This window comes from Anarhichas minor, unplaced genomic scaffold (assembly GCF_050575085.1).
Source record: "Anarhichas minor isolate MPS153535 unplaced genomic scaffold, ASM5057508v1 ptg000058l, whole genome shotgun sequence".
NCBI classification, from domain to species: Eukaryota; Metazoa; Chordata; class Actinopteri; order Perciformes; family Anarhichadidae; genus Anarhichas; species Anarhichas minor.
Window position 1 is genome coordinate 13225416 of NW_027466504.1, and position 17465 is coordinate 13242880.

At 42.8% G+C, this 17465-nt stretch overlaps 1 protein-coding gene across 1 annotated transcript; it reads left to right on the forward strand.

Annotated features, from left to right (window-relative positions):
* Positions 1-1145: 1145 nt before the first annotated feature.
* On the forward strand, positions 1146-16682 carry crtac1b (cartilage acidic protein 1b). Its single transcript, XM_076077158.1, has 14 exons — positions 1146-1330; positions 3164-3360; positions 3723-3859; positions 6130-6286; positions 8390-8524; positions 8647-8789; positions 12151-12287; positions 13655-13737; positions 13974-14074; positions 14168-14336; positions 15283-15428; positions 15977-16019; positions 16131-16274; positions 16555-16682. Exons 1-14 carry the CDS (start codon positions 1146-1148, stop codon positions 16680-16682), a joined length of 1905 nt encoding a protein of 634 aa, XP_075933273.1.
* Positions 16683-17465: the final 783 nt, after the last annotated feature.

Sequence of the window (17465 nt, forward strand, 5' to 3'; positions counted from 1 at the left end):
CTTTTGAGAGTATTACTCAAACGGCAATGCGGTTTTTATCTTAAATTGAATTGTTGAGGGAGATGTTAAAGAGCCATACATCACCCGGACACACAGAGAAGAAAATGGGAAATTTGCAGCAGTACGGAGGCAGAGATGGGAACGGCTCAATGGCATTACAGATGGAATGAGCGCTATGATGAGGGCTGCGCACATAAATCCACTGGCAGAGCAAATCAAGTAGTCAGCTTGTAAATGCCATTAAGTGTGTGTTTGAAGTTTTGCAGCGCTGCTGGTGATGAGTGTTTTATTTTAGCCTTAATGAGGTGACCTTTCTCTTTCCTTTATCCCCTCAGTCAAGTTTCTCTTCTCTCTTTTTTCCAGTTTGAGCATCAGAAAGCTCACCTCTACCTGCCTGCACTTCACAAGTCGATTGGATCAATTCCTCCACGTTCACCTTTTATCTACCGGCCACTAAAAGGACACTTATACATCACACAGCCCTTTCATCCAAAAAAAGCCTGCCCAGTTTAGACTTGGTCCCCGTCTCTGAGGAAACAGCACCTCAGTTCTGTTATATCCCATCATTGGTTTCCTCTGTGTTCACTTGGCCTCTGGCTAATGCCCTGCCCCATGTATGGATTTTCTGTCCTGTAATTCCTCAGCCGTCTGCCTGTGATGGGTTGTTCAGATCTAACCCTGCAGAAGGCTGCTGATTGTGGTGGTATATCTTCATCTTTATGTCTGAGTATTGGAGGAAGCTGTGCCAACTATCCGCTGATGTTTGCCTCACGATGGATTTGGAGAATTAGCAACAAGAGCATGTGTTGCAGTTTGCAAGTGTATGACTTACAGCTTCTCAGATTCTCATTTGCCTCGACAGCCAGAATAACAGTGCGCTGTAGTTCAGTCGAAGAGTAATGTGTGTGAATTTGTTGGATGGGAATTGTGATGATTTTACGTGTGTGTGTGTGTGTGTGTTCTCTACAGATGAACAGCAGCAGCATTGTTCTAATTTTTTAATTCAGACCTATTAGTGCTGCACTTTTGCTCTTTGGAATATGCATTTCAGAGGTTTTTGAAGCAGCAAAATAGACAAAGGGCATGACAGTAGCCCTCCTCAAATTCATCTGTTAAAAACAGTGTGTTTTTTCCTTAAGGTGAGGATGTTGTTGTGGCTGGTTATGTTCCTGCCTGCCATCTCCTCGGCTCAGCGATCAGAGCCCATGTTCTCAGCTATAACCAAGACCGTCCTTCCTCCCGACTATGACAACAACCCCACCCAGCTCAACTACGGCGTGGCCGTCACCGATGTGGACGGGGACGGAGACCTGGAGATTTTTGTAGCTGGGTGAGAAAGGGGGAGGCAGGTTGTGCAAAGCAGCCTTTTGCTATTTTTCATTCACGCTTCGTGAATCCTAAATCGCTGATATCAAAAGCACAATTATTTTTTTCATACACACAATTAGAGCAATTAATTAAGTGATGAGTGATATCTAACTCTAAATCAGAGGCTGAAACAAAAGTGCATTGTCATTTTCCAAGCTAAAGGTTGAAGACAAAGGCAAAAGACTAAAAGACAAGAGATGGTAGTGTGCCCCGAGGCTCACTCAGCTGATGAAAATTGATGTGATTGGATAGAGCGCCATTGATGGGAACAGTTTGGCAAGCCTGCCTCTATCCAGTGAAGCGGCAATGAATTTCCCAATGCTTAACAGAATATAGAAGGACCAAAATGACCCTGTTTAATAAATGTCATTCAGCCCAGACACCCTATTCAGCAGTTATCCTGGACAGGAGAGCATCGCTAAACCTCATAGAAGATGTCATTTCATTGGGATTAGAAGAATCATAGGGTAGAGTGTTTCAGTTTATGTTGCTCCTACACTCTTTATTATACAGATGAAGGAGGGACAAGCCACGTGAAGTCACTGTGGTCCTACTTTTGTTTGACTATTCACTCATAATCAGTCAGAACAGAGAAGAGTGTTTAAAGTGTTGATGGATCAGATTTTGAGGCCTCTTTTTTGTCACTCTTATTGTCACTAACAGATTATGTTAAACATACATTCTTGGCAGTCTGGCCTCAAACACATAGGACTTTCATCCAGGGGATCGGCGTTCGTGTCTCGTTTGAAATGAATAGGAATTAGTCATTTTTACTGACGACGTTATGGGACGTGATGCTATTTCACTGGCTCACATTGAGTTGTATTTATTTTTTACCATGTTCTTTTTTTCGAACCCTAACCAAGTGGTTTTGTTGCCTAAATCGAACTGCCACAATTACGCTGGTGCAGTCGAAGGATGATTGATTTAATTGGTACCCTAAAGAAAATGAGCTATGCCAATTATAAAAATGTAAACTGATTGTATAACATGCATAATATGCAGAATGTTTTGAATTTTAGTAAAAGAGAACTACTTCAAAGAGTGGCGTTGCACTCCTACTGCACCGATCGATCTGCGTTTACGTTGGCACACACCGGCGCAGACCGTAACGTCAGAGCAACACAAACACACACACACATTTGGTGTGAAAGTCAGCGAGAAAAGCTCACAATTTGTCCAAAATAAGTACGAGTATTTGGTAAAGGTCAATTATAACACTATAATGATGTGTTCAAATGTAATCTTGTAAAATTAAGTTTTTAGCAAGAAACTTGAATAAATACACTTGTGTGAAGGTTATTTTTTCACTGCAACATGAAATAGATATTACAGAGGGAGTTATGATCTGTTTAACTTTGTAACACGAGCTCTAAGCAGGTTATAATACATAAGTACAACTATTAATGCCAAGAATTTCTTTTTGATCTAAGCAAGTCATTAAATAAAAATACAATCATTTATTTCCTAATCATTTGAATTATAACCAAGTAAAAGGATAACACTTAGAATTTTGATGGTTCACAGTGACACAGTGAGTTAATTTGGGGCCTTGCTGTCAATTATAATATGAGTTTGTTTGGCGATAGTCAGTAGTGGCTAGTGTAGCCTCAAGAAGTGACCATCAGGCTACGGATCTTCATCTACACAATAAAAAAACCCATAAACATTGTTTTTAAGATTAGTCACTACTAATGATTTGTAGATCAAAAAAATTCCACTCCATGATTTAGTCTTCAAAATTCCTCTTATGTAATGCAAATGTAACAGCTGTGCCATTGGTGCCTGTTGACAGCTACAACGGCCCAAACCTGGTGCTGAAATACAACCAGCAGCAGAAAAGGCTTGTCAACATCGCGGTTGACAACCGAAGCTCCCCGTTCTACGCCCTGAGAGACCGCCAAGGCAACGCCATCGGAGTGACAGCGTGTGACATCGACGGAGACGGTCGGGAGGAGATTTATGTCCTCAACACCAACAACGCCTTCTCTGGTACAGTCCACGCTTTCACACACACTGGTACACTTTCACAAAAATAATGCATGTGTGCCCACACTCTCACAAGGGTCGTGCCTCTTTTCTTGTACGGTGACAAAGCAGGAGAATCAGTATGCAGATATTAAGCTTATCTTCATCAGATAACAGATACCCTTTGTGCTGCTATTAATCAATCGGAGAGCTACAGAGTGCACACTGTCAAAACCACAACACCTCACATAAAAATGATAGAGGTCACTTTCAACCCCAACAACCTCTTGTGTTTCCAATCACCAGAGGTTCTTGTATTACATAACACCTCTTTACTCTCTCAACAATCTTTGCCTCTCCTGAACTCTGCGTCTCTCCGCATCAAGGTCGGGCAACATACTCTGACAAGCTGTTTAAGTTCCGTAATGGACGCTTTGAAGATCTGCTGAACGATGACATTAACGAACACAGAGATGTGGCCAACCGAATGGCTGGGCGCTCAGTGGCCTGTGTGGACAGAAAGGTACTACGCACACACATACACACACACACACACACACACACACACACACACACACAAACAAACAAACACACATAAAAGTAGAGTATATGCAGATCCACACCACACACACACTCCCCAGAGTGTCTTCTGCGTACATGCATGGTTGCTTCTGTTTGTTTACCAGTGATAACTCATGCCCTGCCTACGCCGCCCTTCTCTGCATGTGCTATGACAGTTCATTTGGCGGAATGGTGTGCCATTTTCTCTCTTCTGTCCATCGCACCAGTGTAATTACAGCAACCAGGGCTCGTTTGTTTTATAGAACATCGTACGAGGGGAGGAGTGATGACTGCACACTACTGCTTTCTGCCCGTAGCATTTTCTCTCAGTCTCTTTTCCATTGTTTTCTTCCCTCTTTCCCCCTCCTTTACTCCCTTTTTACTCCCTCTGACTGACACACTCAGTCTTTGTCTCTTAGCTCACACACGCACATACAGTTCTCACTTCCAATCAGGGGACGGGATAAAGAAAGTGATAGTTGGAAGAGGACGGTATGGATTACAATAGATCTTTCTTTTTTTTTTTAACCAGAGTCCCATCTCACTGAACATGAATAGGTTGTGCCGCTGCCAGACTGATTGGAAAGATATTTGCTTTTAATGGCATAATGCTTTTAGAGGAAGCCAAACCCCTGATGTGTGTTCTTCCATGCAGACTGACGGGAAGAGAGAATATATTTTCCTATTGCTGAGCAAGTATTATTACAACAGATTTGGAACGACGACAGAGGGTTGCATAGGCCAAAACCGAAGCAGGTTGTATAATCGGCTAGGTTGTGTTGGGTCTACTCATAAATACTGTGTTATCATTCAGAAAAAAGAGGGATAATTGGTCATCCAACTGTTTCATCCCTCCCAGTCTCCTTGAAAGTGACGTCCCATCACTAGTCTTATACAAAGTGATGACTGTGACATATTGAGGGGACTCACTTTGAACTGATTGATCAGTTCACTTTTCACTGGCAGGCAAGAGCGAGATTCTGATAAGTGGATTGAAAAAAGCCAGATTAATTGAAATGAGCTCGATAAGAAGCACCTTTCAAAACCAAAAAATGGAAATGCTACATTAGAGGTAATAGCTCATTCAGGCTTCTTAGTGATAGCTGTAAAGACTGATGTAAAGGGCACACAGTCTCATATAACTGCACCTGCATGCACTTTGCAGGCATGCACGCCACACTATTCACAATGCCAATTCCGGTGACAGAAATTAGCCTTGGGTGAAGACTTATTGAAAAATCATTGACTTTTAAGTTTGTTAAGTAACTGCCAGTGGCCTTCAGGTCTTTCGTTGTAGTTCATTCTCATTCATTCTCATGTGAGTGTGTGTGTGTGAGTGTGTGTGTGTGTGTGTGTGTGTGTGTGTGTGTGCTCCCACCTCAGCAGGCCATAATGTGACGCTTCATGACATTTACATCAACTAGACTCATTTACTTTTCTTGTCTTGTAAAAATACAGTACAGTTATCATTGAAATGGTGTGTATATATGTGTGTTTGCATATGTGCATGTGTTTGTATTGATTGAAATATGTTAGGCCTGGTGGGAAAGCTCATTGGAATCCAGTGTGTAGTCTATTATTGTGGTTCCGTCTGTGAGTTTGTGTCTGCAGGGACTCTGACTGATAATGGAGTGTGAAATTAATCTCCAAAGGGAGGCAGAGGAAGGAGTAGGGAGAGAGACTGAGAGAGAGAGGGTGTAAAATGTAGGAAACATGGTAAAGGGAGATAAAGGGGAAAGAAAAGGGTTGATTGGGAGAAGGTGAAACCGTGCATAATATTCACAAAAATAGCCCCAAAAAATAGATGTTCAAATAACATAATGTAATCATGTTTTAGTTTACTTAGAGCTACTGAGCTCAACTTTGTATTTGGCTATAATTGAATTTTCCAACAATGTATCAAACAACAATTTGAAAGCAATGCAACAAATTTGACAGAAAAAAAAATCAGTTTTGAATGAAAGAATGTCTTCATGGCCAGATTTACATGCTTGAGAGCCACAGAAAAGGAAGTGGAAGGGAAAGGGGGGGGGGGGGGGGGGGTTCACAAAAATATTGGGATGATGTTTGAAATGAATGACCAACACTTATACAGGTTACTGTATGAAGCGTGTGCATATGGCTGTTTGTCTGGCGGGAGGAGCTAAGGGCAGAGAAGGGAGAGCTGCAGGTATTTTCAAATTCTGGAATTTTTCAAATCGAAATGTAAACCCTTTTGTTTTTTTCCTCTAGGGTACAGGCCGGTATGCCATCTACATAGCCAACTATGCCAGTGGCAACGTGGGTCCTCATGCTCTTATTGAAATGGATGAGGCAGCCAGTGATCTTTCACAGGGCATCATTGCCCTCTCCAATGTGGCAGAGCAGGCCGGAGTCAATAAGTTCACTGGTAGGTATGCTGAAATGACTGTGTGTGTGATGTAGACCTTCATCCAGCACTACTGGACTTTCATTCTGATTTACACAGACATCTGTAGCGGATGCTAAGAGCATGTGCTTGCTGTACCCATGGAGTCTGAAATATAGGACTTCAGTACAGTGAGGGTGCTGGAGGGGTGCCAGGTGAGGAAAAAAAGAAAGAAGCAAGAGATGAAAGAGAACAAGATGAGTGTAAGCGTGAGAAAAGAAAGAGAGAGAGAGAAAAAGAGAAAAGTATTAGTGGGCTCTTTTGGCCCTGTCAGCTGTTTACTCCAGCCAAAGTCACACGGAAGCGAAGGCGAAGGGCGACACACACATACATCAGACCAGCTCAACGGCCCAGAGATGGCATCCATCACAGCCTGCTGTGGTTACCCCAGACTTTTAAAGGTGTGGATACAACTACGTACGTCACTACAACGCAGAGTATGTGCATTTTATCAGCTCACTCAGTTTGAAAGTGTTTCGGCAGAGATTAAAGGTTTTTAATGTTGACAGGAAGTGGCTGATGTTGTTTAAAATATTGGTCAAAGAATCTCTCCTGACCCTCCTACTGATTGGTTTGAGTCGCCAGTAAAATCACTGGTGAGAAACATCCTTCCCTGTCCGACATTTCGAGTTGACAATTCACCCAAAAAGCCGTATCCATTTGAGCAAGTTCACATAATCCTCTCTTTAAGGAAGATACAGGCGTCTAAAAACTAAGTGTAACAGTTTCATTTATTCCATTTGCACACATGCCATAAACTGCCTCGCACACCCACCGAAACCTTTGCACCATCATTGATCATTTGTTGTATTTTTATTGTTTGCATTGTCATCACTAAACTAACGGCTAATCTTGTCTAAAATGTTGAATGTGTTTTAATTGTTTTTTAAGATGCAAAAGCTCTTGTTTTTGTGAGAAAATAAAAATCTGAACTGCCATTTAAATGCTTTTGAAACTAAATGGATAACCTTGAAATAGATTGTTTTTACTTCACAAGCAGCACTGAAATTCATCACCGCACCTCTGCTCAGTTGGATCAACATTTCACTTAACCCTGTGATGGATACCTGTTTTGGTATCGAAGAGGAGAACAATAAATGCCAAAATGAATGATTTCGCTGTGATTTGTGTCTTTGATAATAGCGCTGCCGCTATGATACTTTATTGTAACCACTGAAAAGTCCTTGACGCTGATGTCCAAGTAAATTTTGGAAATGGGAGACGACTTTGTATTTGAGCATAACAGAATCAATCTTCTTCATCAATGGATCTTTTTACATTCAAGATGTCATCTAAGCCACCAGAGGGGCAGGGTGAGCCGGCCCACAATTGCTGTGAATGATGTACGGTGGGTGGCTTTGTCATCAAACCGCCGTTAATCAGAGCAGAGGGACAGGCAGCGAAGTTGCATATCTAATGGTTACATATCTCTGGAGGGACATTAGTGGTTTATGGCCATAGGGGGCAAGCGATATTTGTCTGGGCTGATGGAGCGGGCCAGTAAATCAGTAGCGAGTCCTGACTCACAGCACTGACTCTGCATACTGGAAGGGCAATCAAAGCCCTTTCAACTCCATAATTAGACTCCGCAGGTCTCAGATGAGACACTTTAGGGAGACACTTCACTTCAAAGAATGTCATTGGAAAAATCCTGGAGCGATATTGAGAGTGTAGAACAGTCACAAAGATGTTTTCATAAGAAAATGACTGTTAGCTTTTGGTTAACACAAAAGATTCTCAGCATGTGTTGCGTCTTTGCATTCTTTTTATTTGTTTGCGCTTGAGCCTAGATGTGTTTATCTCTGTGTGTGCGTGTGTGTGCGTGTGTGTGTGTGTGTGCGCAGCCTATCAGAGTCAGTGTCTGTGTCAGTAGAGACCTGCCATGCTTAGAGGAAATGGTCTGGAAAGACAGTAATGATCTCTCGCTGTTCATTTTTGTTGTGGCGCTGATCTCTCTCCCTCTGTTCACTCCATTGTTTCACCTATCCTGCCTCAATTTTACTAAAACAGTCCGTTCACACTCTTTTTAACGGACTCATTTTCTCTTACCCGTTCAGCCTTGTCCTTCTGTCTCCGTTTGTGCAGGAGGGCGAGGTGTCGTGGTGGGGCCCATTGTCAGTCAAACCCTGTCCGATGTGTTTTGCGTCAACGAGTACGGTCCCAACTTCCTGTTTAGGAACAACGGAGATGGAACTTTCGCTGATGTGGCGCAGCTGGCTGGTAAGAGGAACATGTACAGTTTAACAGATCATAGCCTTGGATCAGTTAATCACAGACACATTCTGCAAAAACAGAACACAAGGTAGGCTTTATTGATAGAGTGTATTACCATATACCTGTAGGCGTGGAGGACCCAATGCAGCATGGCAGAGGGGTTGCTCTGGCAGACTTCAACCGTGACGGCAAGACAGATATCGTCTATGGGAACTGGAATGGACCTCATCGCCTGTATATGCAGCTGAATAACCGCAAACAGAAGTTCAAGGTGGGTACAGTCGATCCTGGGTATTTAACAACTGCTAATGCACAAGACGCCAATAGTTTAACGAAAACGTCTTGAATCACTATCGCTCTACGGTCTCAGTATGCGTTCAACAAACACGGCTGGTTGATGCGCCACAATTATTTGTTCCAAATGTTCACATTAAAAAGCAAGGTGACAAGGCTGCCGGTAAAACAACAATGAAAAGGGATAAGGTCTGACAATTTCAGTTGCACACCCAAAAAATTGACGGAAGCAGTTATATGAAGAGGGGCTTTAGAGAAAAGTTGAAACTGTAATAACTCTCACACCTTCACACACCAGGCCAGTAGCTGCGTAGATTAGGCATGATTGTCTGATTGTTGGTTTGAAATTCTTCAGAACCCCCCCCCCCCCCCCCCCCCAGATTCAGACGTCACCAGACAAACTGACAAGCACGTTGTTTGAAGCATATTGAGGCCTTTATTACCAGTTGACCCAAATGACCAAACGCACATGTTGTCACACACATGAAAACTGTTCACAGGTCGTTCTGTGGATAATCAAGAGTAAGCAGCACTCATTTAGAGTCTACGGTCTTTGTGTCGAGTGATTCCCCTCTCAGGATATCAGGCAGAGGCATGTCAGAGTGAGGTTGTGGTTCTCTCTCTTCTTCTCTGTCCAGAATCAATGTCTAATCAACAAGCAGCACAAAGACGGCAAGCCCCACCTATTAACTCTGAGAATCACGAGAGTTATCAATGCTAACGGATGGCTTGTGAATTAGCACGAGTCGGGCTCACTTTGGGATTGAGTGGGATTTAAAGAGGGATGGATGGTGATTTACTCAATCAACTCGACTATAGACAACTGCAGTGAGACAGCCAGCAGTGTGCATGTGCTCGCGTAGTACGGTTAATAGCGTCTCTGCTGCGTGTAAATCTGCGGAGGTTTCGTGCTCGGTGATTTATCTGTCAGCAGCTGCGACTGCATCTTTTCGCAAAGAGATAAACGCCACACGAGACATCTTTATAGGGGTCAAATAAGGGGTTAATGTGTGATGCTTAGCCCAGAGACAATTCCATCAGTATGACACACACACACACACACACACATACACACACACACACACACAAAGACAATGCACTCTAATGCACACACAAACACACAAAAGACAAATTGAATTATCTAGCCAATGTTTTCTTTTTTTTTTAAATCAAGATTGTTAAATCACAAATCCACAGCACATTTAAGACCCCTTCCCCCCGCACAAGCTGACACTCCTACCAGCCGTGTTGACCTTTGGCATATATAATGAAGCTGTTGTATCACTCCAGTAAACCGCTAATTAAATTGGGCTGAAACAGCAGCTTGCCTGGGCAGTAGAAAGTGCAGATTAGGCCTGTTTGTGCTTTAATTAAAATCTATTGCCGAGGTTTTCCTTGCGGTAGGTTTAACACACATAAAAAAGCACACCCACACATATATAGTAAGTATTTAAAGAGATTATTCCAAATAATCAAACAGTAATAAAGTACTATACGTGCATGCTTTCAAATAAACACATTTACAATATCATTTATTCATTTAATATTAAAAAAAATATTATTGGAAGAAATCTTATTTTTTTTCTGAAACCATCTCCCCTCTTTAAAGTCTTTAAATCTTAGGTTTCTGTGCTTCATATTCGTTTGGTGAGAGTCCCTTTCTCTTTCCTTATGGAACATCGATTCATCCACCTTGTAATAAAGTAAATGTAGAACTGGCCCTCCCTTGTGGCCCTCAGTTGGCCATCCCCTCTCCTTCACCTGAGAAGCAGAAGGTCACTGTGAGCCCTCCCTAGCCCCGGCTTTATGAGCCTTATAATTAAAACAGGGAGTAAATACTGGAGGGAGTGAAGGGCTGCTCTATAACTCTTCCCCGACTTATCACCGTGTCACTGAAGCGAAGAGATATCCGTTACTTTCTTGTGCAAAAACTCCTCTGCTGAGGAGACTTTTTCGGGACAGCAGTCTTTCTGATGCCAAAGGATGTAAAAAAAAAAAAAAAAGAAGAAAAAAAAGGCCTTTGTTTTTATCTTTAGACTTTATCAGCCAGGGTGACTTACAGTGAGTGAGTGAGTGAGCAGATGACAGATCAATGTCGAACTCAAGGACTGGACCCTGATTATTGATGGACAATGTTGAGGAGATTGAACTTGTGACCTTCATGTTATGGAACAGTCTCTCTGTGCTCACTCTACGGGTGACATAGCAACAGGCTACAAGTCATTTTCAATGGAAGCCGGTGACATGAAGCTGCAAGCTGACACCCGACACGTGACGGGCGCGACGCGCTACAAAACAAAAGTTCTGCTGGTCTCAACTTTTCTTTAGCGCTCCAATGACGCGGTGAAGCGTCAACCAATCATATGATTTTGTTTTACCCCGCTCCATTCCATCTAAAAAAATGCATTTAGCTTGTTCCCAGTGCAACATAACCACATCAACGAGCGCTTGATCAACATTTCAACGGCAACTTGCAACAATGTAGCTGGCCACGCTAGGCGGATTTAGTTGCTTTTATTGCTTGTAGTGTGAACACAGCACTCAACTAGCATCACATATAGGATGCAAGCTGTAATAACAACGGGTTCCAGTGAAAATCATCTGATACGTGAGAGTCTCTGGGATGGTCTGAAGCTTCGGTTTTACTTTCCATACGGACATGTGCTGACGTGGAACCGTGACAGGAAACTTTGGGATCTTTGGAACTCTGTGTAGGTTTCTCCTTGCGGCAAAGTTCTCAATTTTCTCCTGCCATTCACATCCACGTAGTTAGAAATTGTTAGATGTGCAAAGACGGCCGAAAACAGACCACAAGGAACCCTCGCGGAGGGCCGCGTCTGTAGGAGTGACGTCACTTTGGCCGCGTGGACACTTGCGACACTCGTGGATGCAGCAAGCATAAATCTCACTTACACCCTACGTTACACTTTGTCTATGAACCTCATCTTCCCCAGTGAAGAAATAAATACTAAAATAGAATTTTAGAATATGCTGTCATCAGCATATAGAGTAAGAAAAAGGAAATTTACTGTATCTTTATTAAAGTGTTGGATTATTATGAAATAACCCTAAACCTTTCTCTAACCCCAAAGCGATGATAATATATATTTAATTTACATTCATTCAGAAAGGGGAAAAAAAAAACAAAGAAACCAACTGAATAATATGAGAGAAACCAAGAAGTTTAGGTGTGACGTAAATGTCCTTTGCATTGCAGTGAAGAAACATTTTGATGATTCATACACCTGCAGTACAGGTCAAGTCTCATTACAATTTGGTTGTTGAAAAGGCATTTCAAGTGTTTTACTGATGTACTGTGCGTTTTCTTTCTTTCTCAGGATATTGCATCCCAGAAGTTTTCTATGCCGTCCCCGGTTCGCACCGTCATGGTTGCTGACTTTGACAATGACAACGAGATGGAGGTCTTCTTCAATAACATCGCCTACAGGGGCCCCTCCGCCAACAGGCTCTTTAGGTTCTCACACAGAAATAACACAACACACATACATACACATGTTATACAAGTACGATACTAAGGTTTAATAGCTTGTTGATCATGAGCTAAATGGACTGCTCTTGTGTCTTGATTTCATATTCTAAAACATGGCTTGGAAGCTGAGAAGAATTTAAAATTCCCAGCCAAGGATATTTATCTAGTCTGGCATCCCACCGCCTCCTCCTCCACACATGAATGAATCTTTCATTAAGACAGTTTTAGGTCTCTTTTTGGATGACGGTTTGGCTTCCTCTCTAGATAATATTAATGAACTCAGCCTTCAAAATGCAATACAGTACATGAGATATGAATTGTTAGGTCTTAATAGTATTATAAACCCATCCTGTCTGAATAGAAATCTGATCTGGCATATTTTTCTGAACAGGATGCAGAAGCAATGATGAAAGTTGCCATGAGCTGGTGGGTCAATTCATATTGAATATCAATAATCAGTGTAAGCCCCAGAGGTTTCCTGGATCTGAATATTCCTGCCGGCGAGGTCACTGGTGGAGAATTTGTCTTTCTGGACACGATGATGTCCGACAGGGTTCACTGCTCCGCAGCCTGTGGCTCTATAGTGTGAAGATGAATCAGCTAATATATCTCTGCTCCTGGGCACTGGAAAGCTCAAGTTATTGTGCCCAAGTTAATTAATACAATACGACTAATCAATATTTAGCTGGGCTGAAGGGTTTAACAGGCAGGATCAGCACATTATTGCACTGTGAAATTAAATTATAACTTGAGGAAACTTGGATATAGACATGCTTTGTCACTAAAGGTAAAGGTACTAAAGTCAATGTGCATGAATTCTTCTAACTAATGTCTATCTGAAGGAACTTAAATCAAGGGCGCAATTAAAAACTACAACTTTTGACCAAATGTTTTTTAGGAAGATGACAATTACAGTCCAATAAAACCACAAACAATATTATTGAAAAATAAATTAGTAAAAAATCAATACATCAAAATCAATACTTATTTATTTAAGATAGCATATTTTATCAAGTATGGATCAACACATACTAATAATCATATAAGAAGTGGTTCCCTCTTGTATTAAATACAAAAGAGACAAACAATGTATGTATTTCTGATGTGAAGAGGAATGAAAGTATTAAAGTATTGTCAGCAAAATGTAGGGCCCTATTAGGTATTATATTATTATAAATTACATTAATGGAGTATTAGCACTGATGCATAAACATGAAAGCAACAATTCAATGTTGCAACTCATTGAGGGGAACTAATTTGACCAACTTTAGGTTTTGTTTGGTCGTTTACTAACAGTTTATTATATTTTGACACTGTTTTGATGAGTACTTGCCGTGATATTGATTTGATAGGGTGAGCAGGAGAGAGCATGGAGACCCCCAAATAGAAGAGTTGAATGTTGGAGACGCATCAGAGCCTGAAGGACGAGGAACCGGTGAGTGGCAGAAGAAGACAGCCGTCTTACAACAACCTCATACTTGCTCTTCCAACATCTCACCGTTAGATGGCACCAGAGCTCCACTGGGGCTTCCTCATGCGCTTCACAAAAAGAAAAAAAGACTTGTTCCACATAATTAGTTCTATGACTGTTGAAACATTACGCTCCCCTGCATAAGGATAATACATGTTATGTAGGTATGTTTCCTGAAGTGTTTAGTTGCATCGTTACAGGGGCTGTAGCCACAGACTTTGACGGTGATGGCCGTCTGGAACTGCTGATTTCTCACGGGGAAAGTGCAGCACAGCCGCTCTCTGTCTACAAAGTCAACCAGGTGAGTGTTTGTGAGACGTTTTAAAAGCCTCAAAATCAGCGTAGTGTGATCTTAACCACAATCCTCCCTTTTCTCATTCTGTCTGTGTTTTAGGGGACTACAAACGCCTGGCTGCGAGTGATTCCCAAGACCAAGTTTGGTGCTTTTGCCAGAGGAGCTAAAGTGGTGTTGTACACTAAAAAGAGCGGCCCGCACACACGGATCATCGACGGTGGCTCGGGGTACCTGTGTGAGATGGAGCCTGTCGCCCACTTTGGCCTAGGTACGTTTTAATTTCAACAAATTAGAGGACTGTCCTGAACCTGTAGCCTATTAATGACATCTTCAGATTGCATGTTTTCTAAAACCCAATGATATTCACTTTGCAATCATATCAATTTGGGAAAAGCAGTAAATTGAATTTGAGTCGCTGAAACCAGCAACCATTTTTTTGCATAACAGACTTAATGTTGTTGACTAAGTCTCTGTTGATTGATAAATCGATGAATTAACTTACCATTCAAGCAATGCTCTCTGCTTTAGCTGTGTAAGGGATGGATAGAAAAGGGAAATAGACAGAATGAACAGAGAGTAGTAGTGAGAAGGAGAGCTCCTTGTGGAAAGCATTGTTTTAATACTTCCAGCCTGACTGGACACCCATGGGAGACTAAGTTGTCTGTGGGAGGGAGCTCGGGGGACAAAAGAGATGGTGGACAGGTGCTGCAGCTGGAAGCCGTCCTGGTTTGAGAGAAACTAGGTCCCTGTCTCCTTCTGCCCCCATAAGATTGTCAGCTGATGGTCAACCTGGCCTGGCAGCTCAGCCACCGCTGCCTCCTGTCCCTGTTCTGTATCAGGACTGTCCAATAGGAGGCCCCTCAATTTGAATGCTTGATGATTCCTCACAACAGAGGGTGTCCCACGGGTGCAAAACAGGTGAATTATTCTTTGGCTCTCAGGCAGAACACCTGCTGTGTAGATCCCTGCCTGGCAAGGTAACTCAAGATCTGTTTGAATTAGAAATGCCACTTTAATTAAGGGCTGCAGAGGCCCTCTGGAGAGGGGCTGCCTCTATGCCTGATTAAAGTAGTTAATGGAGAGAGAAGAGTGCCGCTCTGTCTCTCACTGTGTTTGTGTCAGTGAACAAGAGAGGAAGCTTTATGAGCCCTTGAGAATGACTAAAGGAATGTTCCTCTGTGTGTGTGTTGCGTCTGTTCTGTTTGTCTGACCAGGTAAGGATGTTGCCACCAATGTCGAGGTGTACTGGCCAGACGGTCGTTCAGCTGCGCGACCCCTGGAGCCTTCAGACGTCAACACGGTGCTGGTGATCCACTATCCAAGAGATGAGGAAGAAGTCACTCCTACTGTGGAAATAGAGGTAGAGCGGTCATTCATGGTACTTAACTCTCATCATCTCAAAGATCGTTTTGCAGGTTTAGCCACTATGTGCAAAATCGGAGAATGTGCTTCTTTGGCGCCACTGAAGCACAATATCAACTGACATGGTAAGTGCATTATCTGCTTTATTTACTCTTGTGTTGAAGAGAATCCCCGAGTCAAAGTCTAGTTTCAATACCCTGATTATTTAAGGTTTGTCCTCTACTATGTGTTGCATATTTCCCACTTAAATTGTGTTAAGTCAAATCAGGTCAGGAGTGCTGTCTTAACATGTCACGCCAAAATCTCATAGAGGTGTTCAGTATAGTTGGGATCCCCTCACCACAGAAATATTTCATTGTAGGATTAAAGCATCTGAATGAAAGCATCTGCATTAGTTATGTTTCTCCACTCATTTCATCAGCTTTTCCATTTATTTGTCACCCGTCTGTATAATCATATTTTAAAAAACTATCCATAGTGAGTTTTATGGATTTATTTTTATTCAAAAACATTCTTGTTTCTAATTAGACTGACTGTGTCTTACAGTGTGGTCACGGCTTTGCACTGAATGAGAATGGCCGTTGCACAGGTAAGACACAAAGATGCTTCTGTTAACCACTCTATGCTCGTCTCCTTGTTTTGAATCAAGACAAAAAGCTTCTTTCCCTCCCTCCCCTCCCCTCCCCTCCCCCTCCCTCAGATGAAGATGAGTGTACCCAGTTTCCTACTGTGTGCCCCTCTGACCGCCCTGTCTGCACCAACACCTATGGCAGCTATAAGTGCCGCGCCAAGAGGAGATGCAACCAGGGCTTTGAGCCCAACGATGATGGGTCAGCCTGTGTGGGTGAGTGGTCCTGGCAGAGTTGGCGTAGACTTAGCTGGATTACAAAGATCAGGAGAACAAAGCAAGCACTGCCAGAGAATGAGATGCCTTAAGCTGCCTTAATTACTCTGGTTTTGAGTAAAGGCTTAGAGGTGCTAGCATTCCTCTGACCGTGTCCCCTCTCTGCACCCCGCTGTCTTGCATGACTAACTCCCCCATGTGAATGAGCTCTCTTTCAGCCATAACGACGCAGATGTTGGCTAACTTTCCCCTGCCCTCTGTTTTGCCTCTTTCTCTACAGCCCAGGTGGCTTACTTTGGGGGGACGCGGTCCTCTGGGGAACCCAAGCGTTCAGGCCTTTCTTTCTGGATGCTCCCCGTCTCTGTACTACCACTCGTCTCTATCCATCTCCAGACTGGACTACTGTAGCCGTCACTCTCTCCTCCCCTTCCCAACTCTCTCCACTGCTAAATGGGGATGTACAAAAACTCTCGGAGCAAACTTTTCACTTCCACATCAACTCCTTCTTCTCCTTTGTAGATCTCTGCTATTGTTTTCCATCAGTTATTTACGGCCTTGCCCCCTCCTCACCGCTGCTATGTGTCACCTCTTGGCTCCCGGCCCCCTCTGGACTGTAAAGAAACGCACAAGGAGCATGCTCGCTGGGAGCTACGGGGTTCAGAACTATCTGTGTCACACCCGCGGAGCCCTCACGTCATCACCTGGCACTTATCTTAGTGGGACCTGAACTGAGGCCAAGTCAATAAGTGGAGCTGGAGCGTATAAACCTCTGCACATACAGTACAGCAGACAGATCTACTGGCTCCACAGACTACAGGCATTAGAGACACGCTGAGACCCCATCTGTATGTCCACAATGCCACTATGTTAATCCTTACAATGTCCCTCTCATTCTCATTATGGGCTTTTTGGGATGCTGAGGAAGACCAGGTCTCCGAACTTTAGGTTCTGTGTGTGAGTGCGAGTGTGCTGTGCCCAAAGAGGCAGTCGGGTAGAGGAACATATGCCAGACCATCTGTCTCCGATGGTAGGTAATGCTTTGTTACCTATTAATAATAATTCAGCACAATGAAGAATATAAACACACGTGTATGTGTGCGTGAGCACAAGAATAGGCAGGTTCAATTCTATTTATGTTAAGTACAGTAGCCGGAAGGTGCAAACATAATTTATTTAGCAATTTTTTAATAA

What these genes read in the sequence shown, in the direction of transcription:
- crtac1b (XM_076077158.1), top strand. Translation starts at nt 1,146, where the DNA reads ATGTTGTTGTGGCTGGTTATGTTCCTGCCTGCCATCTCCTCGGCTCAG. An exon ending in CACCAACAACGCCTTCTCTG is followed by an intron (nt 3,361 to 3,722) that starts GTACAGTCCACG and finishes CTCCGCATCAAG; the next exon opens with GTCGGGCAACATACTCTGAC. An exon ending in CTGTCTACAAAGTCAACCAG is followed by an intron (nt 14,075 to 14,167) that starts GTGAGTGTTTGT and finishes TCTGTGTTTTAG; the next exon opens with GGGACTACAAACGCCTGGCT.